At 42.2% G+C, this 15107-nt stretch overlaps 1 protein-coding gene across 9 annotated transcripts in view; it reads right to left on the bottom strand.

The window, feature by feature from the left end:
• Window positions 1–1850: 1850 nt before the first annotated feature.
• The window catches only part of LOC148641060 (uncharacterized), a 336530-nt gene continuing 323273 nt past the window's right edge, over window positions 1851–15107 (bottom strand). Inside the window, exons 6-15 of one of the 9 annotated variants that reach the window (XR_015930023.1) lie at window positions 10580–10644; window positions 7852–7932; window positions 6865–7019; window positions 5655–5768; window positions 5311–5440; window positions 4612–4804; window positions 4127–4187; window positions 3183–3292; window positions 2647–2731; window positions 1851–1941 (exon numbers count right to left, since the gene is read on the bottom strand). Coding sequence is in view for 1 of the 9 variants with exons in the window: in XM_088619270.1 (XP_088475396.1) it covers window positions 4147–4187; window positions 4612–4804; window positions 5655–5768; window positions 7852–7920 (417 nt within the window). In the remaining 8 variants the exon portion in view is untranslated. The other 8 variants (XR_015930027.1, XR_015930024.1, XR_015930026.1 and 5 more) reach the window with 8 other exon arrangements.

Raw genomic sequence — 15107 nt, forward strand, 5'->3', positions numbered from 1 at the left:
TCCCACGGACTTCCATGCTTTAGGTATCATTGACTGTGAAACATGAGCAAGTTGAGCTGTCTTACTGCAGCTGCTGCAGAACCTGCCCTAACCATCACCCCACTTTCAAATGCACTGCAGTTTCTTCTTGCAGCCTTGGTAGTTGTAAAAATATCTTTTTCCACAAGACCGCAAGCATGCCAATCTGCTTCATGCATGAGCCCTTCTGCCCAGGTGTTTCCAGTTTTGTCCACTAACTGTAGATCAGCTTCTTGAAATGTAGCTGTTGGAGTTTCAGCTATTTTAACTTTTGCTTTTATTCTGTGCATCACCAGTAGATTAACTAGCCATGGCAGTAACCCCATTGCGTCACACCTCCAGGCTTCTGAGTGGGGCTTTGCTTCTTGGTCTGCATGCCTCAGGTTCTAGATTTTTATTTAACTTGCCAATGAAAAAAAACAGCCGCTGTCAGAGCAGAATGGCACCAAATCAAAATCTGCACTCTCATTTCATTTTAATTTGTGAGCTTTTTTAAGATGGGGCCTTCAGACCAATTGTAGAGCTGTGCACCCCTTTCTCTTGAAACCATTTGTTTTATGAGAGACTGTTTAACCAACTATACCTGTTGTCTGGTGCCACTCAACCCAGTTTCCATTTGCTGCTGTGGAGAAGCCATTCTGTTTCAGCTGATGGGATTATTTTCAGTAATATTTGATCATTGTGATTTTTTTTGTGCAATTGTTAACATGGTTATTGTTTCTCATCTAGGACTGTCCCCCCCCATGGCTCCGCTGAAGTCTGGCTCTGCTGCCGGAACCTTAATCCACCCATGTCCCAGAGATGGTTCTGCTCCTGTTACTGTCTGTGTTCCTTTTGCACTGTACTCAATAAACTATGGTATGCTCCACTTGTTGCCTCTTCATTGGTTGCAGGCTTTGTGCAGAGGAGGAACCAGGGCAGGAAAAGTCAGGTGGGTCTTTTTTGCATATGCAGCAGGAGGTGGGGCTTTGGCACTGCTCCTCCCAACATGACCATAATTTTGGAGAAGAGCTGGTTTCAGGGGGAAATAGGTGGGGAGGGCTGGCTCCTCCCCAAACAGGGAGATAGCCAAAATTTGGGCCCGTTCCTGGGGGAAACAGGTGAGGGTTAGCTGGGGAAGGGCTGGCTCCTCCCCAAACAGGGAGATAGCCAAAATTTGGGCCCGTTCCTGGGGGAAACAAGCCCTAGCTACTCCCCACCTGTTTCCCCCAGGAACGGGCCCAAATTTTGGCTATCTCCCTGTTTGGGGAGGAGCCAGCCCTTCCCCATCTCCCACCCTAGCTACTCCCCACCTGTTTCCCCCAGGAACGGGCCCCAATTTTGGCTATCTCCCTGTTTGGGGAGGAGCCAGCCCTTCCCCATCTCCCACCCTAGCTACTCCCCACCTGTTTCCCCCAGGAACGGGCCCAAATTTTGGCTATCTCCCTGTTTGGGGAGGAGCCAGCCCTTCCCCATCTCCCACCCTCTGCCCTCCTCCCTATCCCCCACCTGTTTCCCCCCAGGAACGGGCCCAAATTTTGGCTATCTCCCTGTTTGGGGAGGAGCCAGCCCTTCCCCATCTCCCACCCTCTGCCCTCCTCCCTATCCCCCACCTGTTTCCCCCCAGGAACGGGCCCAAATTTTGGCTATCTCCCTGTTTGGGGAGGAGCCAGACTCCACCCAACCCTCCTCCTGTGAAACCCCACCTGTTTCCCTCCAGAAACCAGCTCCAATTTTGGCTATCTCCCTGTTTGGGGAGGAGCCATACCTAACCCACCCCACTACCACCAGAGGGCAGACCTGGAACAAAGCAGAGAAGCGGCCATTGAAATAAGGCATCCATAACACCATAAGGAAGTGAAGCACTTTTGTTTATTAAAGCACCAAAGACAGACTCGGGTGTGTTCCCCCTGGCAACAAGGCTCCTTGAGTCTTTGACACCGTCTGAAACGAGACATGAAAAAGATCAACATTAGTGACACCTCAAAGGCAGCGTGTGAGAAAATTTCTCCCTTTCACACAGCATTAAAGTGAAAAACGGCTGTTCACTACATATTTGACAAAAGAGGGAAGAAGAGTAATTAAAATCTAAAACCTGATAGTCAAATTATTTTGCGTACTTGTCAACAATTGGCTTTTTCACCAGCCGAGATTGAGACGCCAGGCAACTCAACACTTTGATTTCAAAAAGCCCCATTCATTAAAAAAATTAGCAAGCCGGAAGACTGCACAGTTAATTTCCAACAACATACATTTCTCATCACAGGTAAAACTCTGGGCAAGCACAAAGTTCTTTTCCTTAAACACTTAAAATGAGTCTGTAGTCCTCAACTGTTAACATGCAGGCTGTTTGGAAATGCACATAAAAGCTAGGCAAGAAATGTGCCACCATAGCCAAAAGCACTTCAAATCTGACCAGGTTCAACACGGAAATCCCTCAGACACGTGTGAACGATACAGCGGGACGACAGCTGTCACAGAGGCCTCTCTCTTTTGCCACACAAACTGCACAATCAGTCTGGAAAGAGCTTTGTGATTCTATAGGAGCTACAGGTTTCTTTTTCTACAGAACAAAACCAAGAACTTCCAGCTCAGGAAGACTATACCGACATTATTCCACACCGTTACAGCAAAAAACTTATGTCTTACCTGGCTTAAAAGGTCTTGGGAAACACTTTGCTTCTCTTCGTGGTGAATCAAGCTTCAGGGGTAGGCTGCTTACCACTTTCTGCACCTTTAGAGGCAAAAGTAAACAGGATGAAATGAAGCCAATGACCTCCATATCATACCTGCTTATTCCCAGGCTGAAAGAGTCCTCATGCCCTCACCCAAGGAAACATTGTTTCCTCTTAAACAAGTGAAAACTTCAAAACATTACACTAATAGCAATAAACACGTGGCAACAAAACCACTTTATGCATCACTTCTTTTCAATTATTTCCCATAAATAATGCATATTGGCATGGTCTGACTGGATGGCAGAACACAACCTCATCTCAATATAGATACACCATAAAATTTTATTTAATAGCAGTAATGTTAATTTCTTCACCTTCAATTATTTCTTAATAGCAATATAACTTTTGGGGGTCCTGCTATTTCTAAAACCAAAAACACAAAACGTATGCCTGGTTTCAATAAAGAGCTGCTTCTAAGCAAACCAAGAGCACAATGACAACACTTACCGGCTGTGGAAACAGAGTGAATCCTGCTGGAGTGAGGCTTCAGCAACAGGCAGGTCGTGGCAAAACTGGACTTGCAATAATCATGTTCACCAAGTACCTTCTCTCTTTGTCTAAGGGAGAAGACAACACATGCTATTTAGAATGCAAATCTTAGACAAAACATTTCAAGAGCTGTTTTCCCTAGTTCACATGTACTGTTGCTCTGCATTAGTCAATAAACATTATGCTTTTCTTCCATTCTTCCTTCAGAATATTTAATTAAAGAGCTGCTTTTTAAAATGCTTCATTACATGAAGCAGTGTCACAAAGTGATACATTTGGCAGGTAAGAAGAGAAACAATGGTGCACAGGCAAGTCACTGATTCATGGCAAGATGAGTCCAGACCAATTCAGGTGGCTACAGCCAAGTGCAATATTGAGGATATTTAATCATCACTGCCTGTGCACACCCGGACCTGGGGTGCTATCGGCATGGAGTTTGTACCTTATCCCTGTGCTCACGTGGGTTCCCTCCGGGTTCCTCCCACAGTCCAAAAGCATGCTGGTAGGGTAACTGGCTTCTAGGGAAATATGCTCTACGTGTGGCTGTGAGTGTGAATGTGCCCTGCAATGGACTGGAGTCCTGTCCAGGGTGTACCCTGCCTTGAGCCCATTTCTTGCAGATACAGGCTCCAGCAGCTCTACCTCGACCCTGAATTGGATGAAGCTGTAATAACATGGATGGGCCTAAACACATCTGTACTTCGCTATGCACTACTGTGGCTGGCCTGAAGTCCCTTTACACCTGGAGTGCCACTCATTCAAGAATGAAGTTTAGATTGTTAGTTCAGTATTTATTATACTAAGCATCAAAAGAACCACTTTCATTAAATATCTATCAATATCATGAATAATGACTAATGATACAGAATACATGATTTAATATAATGTGAGCCCTAACTCACCTGTTCATGGAGAGCGCTGGTCAGGTCACGACGTGGTGATCTGTCCTGTGGAATAACAAGCCTAGTGAAGATCAAGAAAGAAAAGCACAAATTAACCCATATGCCTTATACATCCAAACAATGCCTTTCTGTCACTGGTATGTGGAGGCCAGATTGTTCACTGTCTTCTACTGTTCTACAGTAATTTCTGTTCAACATAATTCTCTAACCAATCAAAACATTGCAGACAAACACCATGAGGCCCGAGTGTGACAGTCTAGCTGCTATCAAACTCCTCTTGCAGTGCTTGATGGCACCCTGGCTGCACGGTGCTACGCTGCCCATGTCCTGGGTCCTCACTACCTGGCCATCCTGGCCTCACTGCAGACTCATCCTGAAGTGACAACATGCCAGCAGGACAGTGCATGTTCTCCTGCTGCTCTGGTAAACCCAGCTGATGTGCAGGATGACAACCAGACAGTCAAAGCCATGAAGGCCCTACTCACCAGACAAAAGCTCTGCTGGACACGTACATTTCAGTGACCAGAGAACAGGCAAGTGCTCGTCCAGGATCTGGGAGAGAGAACTGAATCCCTCCAGACAGTGACCACGGCACGCTGCAAGACAGGCACTGCAGATGTGCAGCTTGGAATGTGTGTCCACACACGACACTAGCATGCGCCTTTCAAAGGAGACCCCCTGTTGATGAGAAACATTTATCAGTAAGCATTAATCAGAACTGACCTATAATAAAATAAATAAATATAATGTTGGCGCACCTGCTACACAGATTGCCACTTTCCTGACACTTACCTGCGGCAAAATAGCAGTTATGCACTATTCATTTTCATGCTCAGTACTATTTACAATTCTTAAGCTTTTTTTGTGCAATGTGGTAAATATAATCTAGTGTTTCCTCCTATGTAGTGCTAACGCTTGCAATTCGGGGTTTATCAAAAACCATAACTTACCACGTCTACAGATCCAATGAAAAAGCCCACAACTTGATCTACAATCGATTTACAACAGGATTTACACGAGAAACAATAAGAATAGTTAAACAAGTGTGGCACAAGAAAAGAGCACAGAGTTGCAAAATCTCTAGGTAGGCAAGTCTCTACATAAAACATATTCACCCTTCTATTCCACAATGGTTAGCTAAAATAAAGTGTATTTAGCGGATTCTAAAACGGAGATATTCTTACCATTTTATATTTGAAAATCGCACCACGCCGGCAATTCCGAACAATGTCCAACAATGCCAAAGAAATAATCATTAACTGGTCCCAACAGCTTCAGGTCTCGGTTGCAGCAACTGGATGGGAGACAGAAGTTCTGCAAAACAACACAAATAAAAATGCATTAGTATTCAACAAGGTTCGGCTAAGAAAATGGTTTCAACTCCTTTCCTTCCTTCACCCCCGTTCAAAAGGACATCTTTCTGAAAAGTCTCGCACCTGAATGAAACCTCAAAAACAAAAACACCGGATTCTAGCCAGTTTGGGGTAGAAAAATGATATTTTAAAGTGTTTAAAAAGAGAAACATTACCTCGCAAACTGCCGGCGCCGCCATCTTGAACCAGACCCACGCGTGGAACGGGGAGAGAGCCGCACTAGTGGGGAATTTACGCCAGGTGACAGTGACGTAAAACGCCGCCAATATCTGCAATTACGTCAAATCTTCCATTTTTTGGAACCCCCTTTCGCCTTAATACCGTGCAATGTTCCCCATTCTTAGGGGTGTGACCTAGAATGGCCACCCCCCTAAAAATACCGGCCCGGTGCAGACCCGGCTGCTGGAAAACGCACTTCGCCGGTGGAGCGTGATCGGACCGTACCCGGGTTGGATTCGAACCCGCTCTGAGCGAAGAGGTGCCGGGGGGGCTTTAGGCTACTCTAAGCCACAGGGCTTAGAGGCTGGTTTTCAATAGCTGCAACACTGACTTTGCCCGCTACGCCACCTGGCCGGTGCGCTCGACCTGATTTTTATCTTATTTGAGCTACAGTCGGACATTTAAGGAAAAAAAATATTTTGGTTGTTTTCTCCAAAATGCACCATTGTAATCATGGTTAAACGACTGCCTTTAGCACACCCCAAAAGCACGAAGAAATATTGTAATTTCGAGGTAAAAATCAAAACTTTTAAAAACATAATAAACTTTATATTTTCGTATTCTAAAAACGCAACATTGCTTAGAGTCTGGTTTTCACTAGTGTCAACACTGACTTTGCCCGCTACGCCACCTGACCGGTGAACATGACCTCATTTTTATCTTATTTGAACTACAGTCGGACATTTGTTTTAAAAAATAGAAACATTTGAATTACTGTTAATCTAATGCCTTATGAAACTGGATGTTTTTAAGCACACCCCAAAGCAAGAAGAACTGTTGCAATTCTGAGGAAAAAAAAACCGAAACGTTTAAAAACATAGGTTTCATCACGTTCTCATATTGTAAAAGGTGAATCGCGCTCTTTCAGCGTGATGCTATATGCAGTCATATTCAGGTAACTGCTGCATTTATAAAGTTGCACGCTAGGTTGTTAGTCTTTTAGCAAAACATTTCCATTCATAATTCCAGTTGGATTGCTTTCAATTAAACACATTTTTACACAATTAAAAAACCTAGATTTGAAAGGGCCAATTTACAGCTTCATAATCTTGGTGCCTTTTTTCAATAAAAAACGGATCTTTCAGCTGGAGAGCTATAATGCAGCAGGCCTTTAAAATTGTGTTTATAGTTTGTGACGAGTGTCACCTTTCTTGGGGCAGTTAGCAATGCTGCTTTGCTGCTCCCTGGTACAGGGTTCAATTCTGTCCTGGAGATGTCTTTCTCTGTGAAGTCTGCATGTTCCCTCTTGTGGCTGCAGTGTAGTCAGGTGAGTTTGTTGCAGGCACCCTGGCTGAGAGACACTGTGAGCAGGCACAGGACTTCTTTAAATTGGTGACAGAACAGAGAAGGACTGAAAGACCCAGACAGACAACATTGTCAAAGCACTGGCCAGACACTGTCAGAGGTCAGGTCGGAGAACCTGGAAGAAGACCCACTACATTGATAGATGACCTCATCCCCTTACCCACCTTAGGTCATGCAGCTTCAGGAGGATTGCTGCTAAACAGGAAATGTATATAAGCTGCTGAAAACTTGCATGATGTATCTTTCCAGTCTGGAGGCAGTTTGCTGGATATGATCACTCCAAGTGAAGCCTGGGGTGGTTGTGGAAGAGAGTTAAAGTGCCTCTACAAGAGCTGCAGAGAATACAGATGATGACTGTCCATATTCCCGTGTCCTGAGAGTCATCTTCCCCACTACATGCAGACTAGGCTGATTGACATTTATTAAATGTGCCCTGAGATGGACTGGTGTCCCATCCAGTGTGAATCCTGTCCTGGACCCGTTATCTGCTGGGATAGGCTCTGCCGAACTGTAACCCTGTATTGAGTGAAGCGGTTATTGAAATTGCTTTGAACATGTGTCGCTTTTCATTAAGGTTTAGCGGTTCGTTGAAGTCAGGCATGGCCAGTTGTGGTCCTTGAGAGCTACAGGCCATTAGCTAATGGACGTCTTCAGATTAAACGTTGAAACGTGAACCAAGAAGACACAAGAGGGAACTAAGGATTGTCTTATATACCTCAGAACACTTTGTTTTAAAAATCATGCTCACCGCCAAACTACTTGCCCCAGATCAACTGGTGAAAAAATAAAATTCTAGGTACATCATTAGCACTGGGCACTCAGACTCACTGTTAATTCTTCAAGTGAAGTTAATCTGAAAAGCCTCGAAAAGCCTTCCTTCTCAAAAGGTGTATGCATGAAGGCTGAAAACTGAAAGAGAAAAGAAACATCAGGCAGTGGAAGTGCTGGTAATTCGCTATAGTACAAAAACATGATTCTATGATTATGAAAACCACTAGCAAATTAAGCTCTACATATTGCATTATCCCTGCACCCAGTATATTTCCAGAACCTTAGTTACCACTGCCAAACGTTCAGGAGCACTGAAATTGTTGGTGACAGAGGTTGTACAGTAGGTCACCCCTAACCTCCGAGCAAGCACTAAAGGAGGCCCTTAAATGGCAGAGGGCAATACAGAGGGTAATAGAAGGTGATCCCCAAACCCAGAATGTCTTATGAAGAATATTATACTCCTGTCCCTGAGCGTTGGTGGGAAATGTAACAGGAGTTGTTTGGGGGTGTGTCCCAGGGATCCAGAACTTTCAAAATCATTCCCAGAGCTTTTATCTCACTGAAAATAAATCCTTTACTTCTTGCAAACAGGAGGAAGAACTACTAATGAAGAAACCCGGTCTTTCTAACTCAATCAAATAACTGCTTGTGAAGTTGCAGTGCACCGGTGTTGTGTTGTTCATAGTAGAAAAAAGGAATGTGGAGGTGGCAGAAAATGCCCTTGTAAATTCACCTCTTCGGGAACCACACTTGCTACAGAGACACGTAAAAATAACAAGAGAAAGTTCAGAGGATTGCACTTCTGCCGATACGGAAGAGGCCCATATAGTATTTTGATAAATAGGGCATATTAGTTCCCTTCAATGTTTTTCGTTCTCGGCTTTCACCAGGCTGACTTTTAACGGGTTAAATCAACTCATCACCAAGGCCCTGTCAACTATTTTACTAATGAGGAGTTTTTAATTTAAAGTTAATTTAGTGCTTATACAACACTCAAGTGTACCACATCCATCACATTCATGGACTTAAATCACTTAATCAGTATCCAAAATCCGTATTTTATGTTTCTAAAAGTCATATAAACCTGAATGGAGTGATACATTTAATTTGTTTTCCTTTTGTTGTTCAATACTGTATATACTGCTTCAGGCGCATTGATTCGTGGACATACTGTATGTACACATAATAATAATAATAATAATTGCTTACACTTATATAGCGCTTTTCTGGACACTCCACTCAAAGCGCTTTACAGGTAATGGGGACTCCCCTCCACCACCACCAATGTGCAGCATCCACCTGGATGATGCGACGGCAGCCATAGTCCGCCAGAACGCTCACCACACATCAGCCATCAGTGGGGAGGAGAGCAGAGTAATGTAGCCAATTCATAGAGGGGGATTATTAGGAGGCCATGATTAGTAAGGGCCAATTGGAAATTTGGCCAGGACACCGGGGTTACACCCCTACTCTTTTCGAGAAGCGCCCTGGGATTTTTAATGACCACAGAGAGTCAGGACCTCGGTTTTACGTCTCATCCGAAGGACGGCGCCTGTTTACAGTATAGTGTCCCCGTCACTATACTGGGGCATTAGGACCCACATGGACTGCAGGGTGAGCGCCCCCTGCTGGCCCCACTAACACCTCTTCCAGCAGCAACCTTAGTTTTTCCCAGGAGGTCTCCCATCCAGGTACTGACCAGGCTCACACCTGCTTAGCTTCAGTGGGTTGCCAGTTGTGAGTTGCAGGGTGATATGGCTGCTGGCCACATGAATTCAGATATGAACATACACCACAGGTATGAGACGCACTTGGGAGTCTTGGCCTGACTGCTCATACTGTATATGGTGCCCACTATTACCAGTTAGTTTAGTCTTTAGATTTGATTTTGTTTTCTACAGTTTGTGTTTTGTTCTGTTTGAAATGATTAAGTAGGATCTCACCTCAAAGCTGCTAATCACATGGCAGTGCGGGGCTAGTGGCAGTGAGAAAGGGGATGGGCTTAGCTTGGGCTCCTCCGCCCATGACCATAATTTTGGAGAAAATTACTAGAAGCCCTGATGTAGAAGGACAGGAGACTATGAATGTTCTGAAGTATGAGATGAATAATGTACTGTATGCTGTTGTGCAGCGGTCTAAATCACAAGAAGAAAAATTTGTTTCAGAAAGAATTCTCGGATTGCTGATGGAGACACTGCATATGGATCAAGAAAGCATCTCTTGGATCTAGCAAATCTGACCAGATTCAACACGGAAATCCCTCAAACATGTGTGAACAATACAGCGGGGTGATAGCTGTCACAGAGGCCTCTCTGTTTGGCCACGTGAAGAATCAGTCTGGCAAGAGCTTTGCGATTCGACAGGAGCTGCTGGCTTGTCTTTCCACAGAACAGAATCGTGAATTTCCAGCTCGTTAAGGCTATACCAACATAATTCCACACTGTTACAGAAAATGCCATGTCTTCCCTGGATTAGAAGGTCTTGCTTGTCTTCACGTGGTGAATCAAGCATCAGGGGTGGGCTGTTCAACACTTTCTGCACTCTGAGAGGCAAAAGTAAACAGGGCAAAATGAAGCCAATGACCTCCATGTCATACCTGCTTGTTCCCAAGCTGAATTAATGCTCACCTCCTCATACCCTCACCCAAGGAAACATTGTTTCCTCATAAACAACTGAAAATTAATTATCCCAATATTTGGTAACAAAACAACGCAATGTGAGCAAAACAAATCCAGTCATAGTGCAATTTCAAATGCAGTAATGAACATTAAAGTGATTAACTTACCCCTGAAGACAAAACATGATCTTCATAAGTTGTTCCTTAAAACTGCACCGAAACCAACACCAAATCTGATTAAAAAAACCCAGAGAACTCGGTAAACAATTTATATCTGACCCCAAAAAACAACCCCCAAAATGAAACAAATTAATGAAAAATGTTTCTGATTTTCAGAAACTCAGGCCTACCCCATCCCTAGGAATTTGGAACAGCCGCCATCTTGCGCTCTCTCGCCGCCTCTAGTAGCGGAGAGAACTGCAGCTCAAATCCAATCACGGATACCGCTTTTCGCATTTGTCCCGCTTGTATTTGCTCGAAAACCAATTTGAGGAAATACTATACTGCTCAATGCCAAATGCAAAGTGTAGTTGTGAATTTCTGGGATAAAAACACCAAAATATACCTAGCAGTTAAGAGAAAAACAAACTGCATTGCAAAAGTTATGTAATGCAGATAGACATTTCATGAATGAATAGCTTTAATCAAGACAGGTGGTTTATCGGAATGGTGTAGAAATAAAAACACAGAAGCATTTGCTGGTCACACACAGCAAAATCCAGAAGCGATTGGCAAATGTTTACAAAACATGATAGTGCTTGAGACCATAGTTTCCTTTAGTGCAGAAATAATTGAAAAGATAAACACATTTTTTATGTATAATGAGACTAATTCACTCACATTCCTTTGCATGTTCTATATTATGTTAATTCTATGAAAATCACTATTTAGATGATAAAGTGTTCGATATGAATTCTGTAAAAGCCTTTAGGTTCATTTCTTAGGGGACGTACTTGTATATTCTTTGCCTGCGAGGCAACTAATGATTTTCCTGCATGAAAAAAAAACAAATTTTATTGTGTATTGATAGTATTAAAGTTATCTTTCTCAAATTCTTGCCCATACAGCTTTGCTTTTTGCAATGCTTTTTAATCTAGCAGTTCTTTCAGAGCCTTATCAGTTCTTTAAATTCTCATTGATAGAGCATCAAGTGTCATGTCTGTCCCTGTGTGCAGAAAGCCTTATTCTTATTATGACACCACGTAACATGAAGTAATATTAAATGTTCCATAGGTACACTTTTGTTGAAACTGAGGCTTCCTGTGCACTGAACAAGACAAAGGAAGCCCGAGTCCGACTATCCAATCAAAGATGTTTACATTCTTGATTTTCTAGTATAAAGATTCGAGAGAAGAGTTTTAAAAGACGGGCTGTGAAAGCTGTCAGCACTGTTAGCTATGATATTTTGGTAAAACAATGTTTTGCCTGCAAATTGTTAAGGAAGTATTAATTAGGATTTCTTGTTTAGTCAAAAAGTTCACTTACTCCCTCTTGTACTGTACGTGCAGGTATTTTACTCCTATTCTTAATGGCATGACGCTTTATCGTAGAAAACTGAGATTGTGTGTTACTTTGGATAAAGGGGCGATCACAAGACATTAATCTGTAAATCTATTTACTTTAAAGGAATTTGAAAAAGGAATAACGGCGAGATTCCCTTAGAGACATTGAATGTATGAATCTAATACAGTGTTGTTTGTTGAATTTGTACGCGATAGCAGTGTTACATGCTGTTTTGGGGGGTCCACATGTGGAGGTGGGCGTGTCCCTAAATTGGGTCTCCCTCTGTATTGGTGGGAGAGAAAGCGGTCCGGTTTTTAAATGCCAGGACGGGACAGCTGAAGAGAGGACCAGGAAGGAGAAACGGCGGAAACGTGAGACGTGTCGGGTTTGGTTTCTTACCGGTGGGGGTGGAGTTGGGATTGTTGTGGCATCCGTGGTTTTTTTAGTTTTCCGTTATAGTTTAGAGTAGAAAAGACAGTTTGCGGAAGACTTTTCTTTGGCTTTGCCACAATTTCTCGGGAGACAGATTTAGCAGGTAATAGGGTTGTTTTGTTTTTTTTGCTGTTCGTTCAGTTTTAACTTCCTAGCACTTTCCGTCATCCTATGTGTGTGTGTTGCCGTCCGTTAAACCCTGGCAAATATGTTAATTCCCTATACTGAGCCATATTGGGGATGAAACAAACCGTATGTGTAAAAACAAAAATACCCTGAATTTGTCCATGTTTGCTGTAGTTGCAAAAACAAATACAGTGAATTTAACAACTTGCGTAGTTTTGAAAACAAAAGCCTAGAGTTTGTACGCAATCAATCCTTGTCAATAACAATGTTACAAGTGGTTAGATTTGCGCTGCTAGACGTATTTGTATTTACACAACATCCAAAATATTTAAAAGGATTAGAGCATCCAGGATGCTTACTCTTCCGGAAGAGTATTCCGAATTTGCTTTGCATCTTCCTTTGTTTTCATGATGTTTTTATTTTTTGCAAGGTGTACTAATCAACTGTGGGATCTCCCGGAGATAGGTGAGTGTATGTAACCTGAATGCATGTGTAACGGCTTAATTGCACACTGGAGAAATCCACTCAACTGAACTTCTTAATTCTAAAGACAATTGGTTGCACCAGAGCTTATTTTGGAGTGTCATAGCAAAGGGGACAAATCCATATGCAATTAGTTTATTGTTCTCAAATTCTAATTGAGGAGGATGTATAGAATTTTGAATCTATCAATGGCCAAAAAATCCAATTAACTACATTGATTGCATATAGTAATGTAATAATGTGAAAGCCAGGATGCAAGATCTGTGAGGCAGCAGATCTTACTTCCTAATTGCCCCACAAAGCCAAATAGTCAGTTAAGTTTAGATATGATTAAGGAAGTGTTAAATTCTTACTAATTACTGGTTAACTTGCTCATGGAGGAACTTGGGTACTATGATTAGTCTAAAGACCTGGTACAGATCTTGAATGGTTCTTTGTGTGAATCGGGTTAATTTTATAACTTGTCATGCAGATGCTAACATGTATTAGAGTAGAATTAAAGACCAAGCTTGGATCATGACCTGCCAAATAGCTGTGATTCTTCTGAATCCAGAAATATTGGGCTGGCTCTCTCCTGACTTAAATTGAGGAAAATAAAAGTGACATGATCCAGAGGGAGCAGATCTCCACCACAACTGCTGAGACTGACATTTTAATTCAATAACTTACATGTCTTTAGACAGGACAACAAGAGAGAAACGGCTAGAAGGAAGGGAGTTCCTCAGGAGTGCAAAAATATTACATCCAGTACTGCGAGATGAATCTGATGCTGTGGTACTAGTTCTAGAGCTAGTTAGTTCTCCAGCATTACTGTATTTGTATATTAATTACCAAGAGTTTGGTACAGGCAAGTCTACACTAGCAAATGTATTTTGAAAATTAGTTGACACCACACCTAAACCTCCACTTCAAAAGTGCTGAAGAAATTGATTTTAAGAATAAAAAAAAAAATCTGGTATTACCTCTCCTTGATTGGGTAGGTTAAGTGTCTATTTCACTCTTGGGGAAATGTGTGTGTAATATCCATGAAAAGATATTCCATTGAATACCTTCTGCATCTTCACAGATTGATTACAAATCTGAACTTTTCCTTTCAGGATTCCAGATCACTACTGGACTTAAAATTCACACTGTTGCTATAGTACAGGCTGACTGACTTGGTAGCCAAAGCTTTTTGCCAAAGTCTGACATGATTAAATCTTCCTGGAAAAAGAAAAGTAGTCTTGAGTACAGCATCTACTTTAGGCTTTAGCTCCTTCACTTGAGCTCCTGTTTTAGCTTCGCGTTCAATCAAAGTCGCAAAGTGGAGGATATCATCCTGGGATGGAGTGCGCCGCATTCCAAGATCTTCAAGCAACTGTTGAAGTAAATATCCAGATTGTACCCTCTTAATCTCTTGAGGAATACACTTCCCTTAAAGATCACTCTTAAAAAGAGGTATGCTTATTATAGAAGAAAGAAGCTTCTTGGTTGCCATCCACATCTCTGAACTTCACAGCCTTGAGAACTTGGATGATCTTTGATGCTTTTTTTTTTTTTGTAAAGCAGTGTTTTTTTTTTTTTAAAGACCTTAAATGTACTGGAAGAATTTAATAGGATTTTTTAAAAATAAACTTTGGCTTAAATCTCATGACAGCCTCTGTAATCCTTATCCATAATGAAATTATATGCTGTAAACCATCTATAATCCTAACTAATTGGGACCAAGCATATTTCTGATAATGGCAGACTTCAGATAATCAGTTATCCATATGTATGCATTTATATTTTTACTGACTTCAAAGGCATTGGTGTAAAAAAACCTCAATTAGCTCGACTACAAAATGAATGCCATTTAGCATTGTGTATGCAGCTTGGAATAGCTATGCTAATAGAAAACCAAATGACAATCTCAAATTTATGAAAAATGGGTTTTCTTGATGTCAAATAAGACAAGTCTAACATTTTTGTAATCTTCATTTTAAGAGTGAATTCAAGTCTATATGCCACTCAAATGCAAACACTTCAATCGGGTGGTCTTGAAACTACACAAAAGCAACACATTACTAACGTCCTGAATGCTCTGCCACTGTCTGAGTGTGAAACTACTCAAGACCTGAGATTGCAAAGGGCAACAGAAAAGATTAATGAGGATGAGCCCTGGAACATAAAG

This window comes from Lepisosteus platostomus, chromosome 25 (genome assembly GCF_059453375.1).
Source record: "Lepisosteus platostomus isolate fLepPlt1 chromosome 25, fLepPlt1.hap1, whole genome shotgun sequence".
NCBI classification, from domain to species: Eukaryota; Metazoa; Chordata; class Actinopteri; order Semionotiformes; family Lepisosteidae; genus Lepisosteus; species Lepisosteus platostomus.